The 3,598-nt window shown below is 41.5% G+C and overlaps 1 protein-coding gene across 1 annotated transcript in view; it reads right to left on the minus strand.

Moving 5' to 3' along the window:
• Window positions 1-3,095, minus strand: part of LOC148872694 (G-type lectin S-receptor-like serine/threonine-protein kinase LECRK2) — a 9,092-nt gene extending 5,997 nt beyond the window's left edge. The window contains 4 exon segments of the mRNA XM_088970159.1: window positions 1-332; window positions 393-449; window positions 2,124-2,244; window positions 2,247-3,095. The exon segment at window positions 1-332 is cut by the window's left edge and continues 15 nt beyond it. Coding sequence (XP_088826285.1) covers window positions 1-332; window positions 393-449; window positions 2,124-2,244; window positions 2,247-3,095 — 1,359 coding nt within the window.
• Window positions 3,096-3,598: the final 503 nt, after the last annotated feature.

Below are 3,598 nucleotides of genomic sequence, written 5' to 3' on the forward strand. Positions count from 1 at the left end.
TATCTCTAACTTTAGTGCCTTTATTTTACCCGCAAGATTCGACATTTCCAGTATGTACTCCCTTATATTTCCTTTTCCCTTGTACCTCATAGAAATTAGAGTAGCTAAAAGGTTGCTAGTCTCCGTTTTCTCATTCTTGGCGAAATACTGTTGTATCGCCACAAGGGATTCCTTAGCATTATTGCTCTCAGAAATAGAGCCCTGAAACGCTTTTGGTATGGAACGTTTCATAATCATCAGACTCATGCGATTAGTATGATCCCACTTCTCAACTTTGGCCTCATTGGAATTGTCCTCAGCCGGGATGGGTCGCTTCGTCCTTAACGCAAGGTCTAAATCCATGCAGCCGAGAACGATTTCCACATTCTCTTTCTAGATCTTAAAGTTTGTACCATTCAGCATGGGAATGGCACTGATTTGAGCAGAAACATTATTTGCAGTTGCTGAAACTGAACAGAGAACAAAAACAACATATAATCAATAATATAAATTACAAAGGCAAGATACCCAGCACAACTTAACATTTAGTGTTTGCACAGAAACATCAATTGTAAATGGTACTCTCAACGCAACAATCAAACATTGATAAAAAATCCTGTCAAACAATAGCCTTTCTTTGGACCGACTATTTTTCACATGGATAATAGCTTTACAATATCAATATTCATCATTGCATGTGTGTTCACTGCCCGACCAAACATCAACTTTCCTTTGGGCCGACCAATGTCCGCATGGACAATGAACACACAAAATCTTTATATTTCAAATCATTGCATGTGTGATCACTGCCCGGCCAAACATCAACCTTCTTTTGGGCCGACCAATGTTCGCATGGACAATGAACACACAAAATTTTTATATTTCAAATCAAATTAATTTTACACTATAGAGGCTACTTTGGTAACATGCTGTTTCAATCAATTTAATTTCAAAAGAGAAGAAAAGTATTCATCCAAAACTATATTCATTGCATGCATGACAAATTCAAAAAGGTTCAAGGTTACTTCCATGCAAAGGAGAGAAAAATGGACGCATGCAAATTGCTTACGTGCATGCAAATCACGATTCCAATTTTTTTTTTTGAGTCGGTTCTGTAGACGCATCGAATCACTGATGCGAATTCATTCTTGGGTTCTAGAGGCGCATCGCAACACTGATGCGTCGTTTTTTTTTTTTTTTTTGGTTCCAAAGACGCAACACCGATTCTAGAGATGCATCACAACCAAAGACGCAACACCGATGCGTCTTCCATTTTTTTTTTGTTTTTTTTTTTGCTTCCAGAGACGCACCGCAACAACATTGAATCATCATGACAATGTGTCTTTGTTTTTTTTTTTTTGGTCGACTGAAACTGAAAACTGCATTGAATCATCAATTCGTCTCTCCCTTCGACTGAAACCAAAACCGCATTGAATCATCAATGTGTCTTTGCTTTTTTTTTTTTTGGTTGACACAGCCTTGCTTCATGGTTGTTGGACAAGCACACACAGCTGAATGACTATATCCATCGATCGAGAGGCAACCACAAAGAAATCGATTCAAAAAAGAAAAACGATAATCCTAATAACCGAACATGATATAAGGCTCTGATACCACTTGTAATAATAAATAAAGGGGGAGCAAGCAATCCTAAACTTGTAGAATCATACCAATACCATTCATGTACGAAGAACAAGAAGCCATGTTGCACCCCAAAGAATATCATGCTGCAGTTATCAAGGAGGTTTAAATGTACATACCTGTATCCATCGCAGTAGTGGAAACCCTTGCGGAATGAGTGACGAATCAATGGTTGGTCGACTGGTGTGGTTTTCCTCAGTTAAATCTCCCTTCTTCCTTAGGTTTTCTCAGCTCTTTGACTCTAATGGGGTAGAGCAAGAGGGCGACTAGATGATTTAACATATTGGGAACCATAACCTAGGAGCCTTTATATTTTGACCTAATAGGATCCCATTAAGCCTATATGGGCCAAAATGTGGTATCCACTCATTAAGCCCCATACCCTTTTGTTGAAGTCTACGGGCTTTGCCTAAATGAATCACTTGATTTAGCCCACTTACAAGATAGCCCATCAATGCAATTGTTTCACTGAATATGTAAGCCCACTTAACAGATATTAAAACCTAACAGTCTCTTCTCTGCAGTCAGATTGCAGATGCTATTGAAGCCACAGGTGCCACTGCCCAATCTACTACTACTGTCACTACAGATATCATCAGGAATGTGCCACACCATTGACCAGGTCTGGTGCTACTGGAGTTCTTGGGGTGAGTGTATTGAGCAAAAACCCCATCGAAATCGAGGGTCGCTCTGTAGTAGTAGTCCTTCCGAGGATAGAAGCAATTGAAATTGAGACCTTTTTTGCTCCCATCTCTTCGGAGAAAATAAATATATCCAGTTTCATTGAAGACCAATAGATAGCGTGACTGGTTTGGGTTGGCCCCAAGCGTGCCACTGCTGAAGTAATTGTCATAAGGAAATGCCCCCGGAATCCCAACAGTGTTAAGCACGACATTTCCAGTTGAGAGCTGCCGGAGTTGGAACCGTCCTGTTGAGTAGTTGGTCTCCGTCAGTCGAGAAGAAACAACGCCATCCACTTCCAGTACCTGTGTTGGCAAGAGGGTGTCACTGGGCTCGTTGAAGCTCTCCCATGCATAATCAGAATTATCACCTACAAGCACGAAGTTGCCGGTGTCCAGCATCGCACCATAAGCCACCGCTCCGTTGATGGACTCAGGCTTCCATATTTGTTGGCCTTGAGGATCATTTAGCTCCAATGCACCATCTTCTGTAAGCTGAACGGTTGAGCCTCTCTGGGCTGGCTTGTTTCCGTTAGCATACCATACGATGGTTTTGTCTGGTATTTTGTCGAACCAGATGGCAAGCAAGAAGAGATCGCCGATGTTGTCAAGCCGGCGAAACCCGAAAGCAAATTCTCTCGAAGGAGAACTCCAAGAAGACTTATTGTTATCAGTCGCATTGAGAGATTGGCCCAAAGTTACGTTACTGTAAGCTTGAGCAGCTGTCCTATGTGGTAAAAGTAGAAGAAGAAGAGGCAGCAAATGGATTGCAACACCAAGAAGTGCAGAAGCCATGGGAAAAAAACACTATTTCGTACAGCATTGAACGATGAAGACCAAAGAACCCAGAAGCTTATAACAGCGAGAGTTTCAATGGGAGGAAATTAAGGACCTTAATAGTCAACTAAAGTTTGTTGATTTCTCGATCACAGTCAGAGCAAAGTTTCTAGGAGGCCAGATGGTAGATGCCTGGTTAGCCAAGTTGGTTCTTTGTTTCTTGTCTGAATCCTGGAGCCAACGAGTGAATGACAGACAACTCTTAGTGTTGAATCGGATTTCTTCAGCGCTGAGATTTCATCTTTTTGTTTCATTGAATTGATCATCATTCTGGGTCTAAGATGTACAACTCTCTGTGGTTGAGAATACAGTCAGGAACTCAAATGGACAGATATCAGTCCAACATCAAGCATCTTAACCGGAGCTAAAGTCTGTAAAAAAGCCGTGCCCGTCATCGCCTCGTTAGTGTTGAAGCTAGTCCGGATTGTCTGCGTTCTTGGACGGTTGGACTCGAACCAAAG

The sequence above is a fragment of the Nelumbo lutea genome, chromosome 2 (genome assembly GCF_056320005.1).
Source record: "Nelumbo lutea isolate HS-2025 chromosome 2, American lotus-T2T, whole genome shotgun sequence".
Classification (NCBI taxonomy): Eukaryota; Viridiplantae; Streptophyta; class Magnoliopsida; order Proteales; family Nelumbonaceae; genus Nelumbo; species Nelumbo lutea.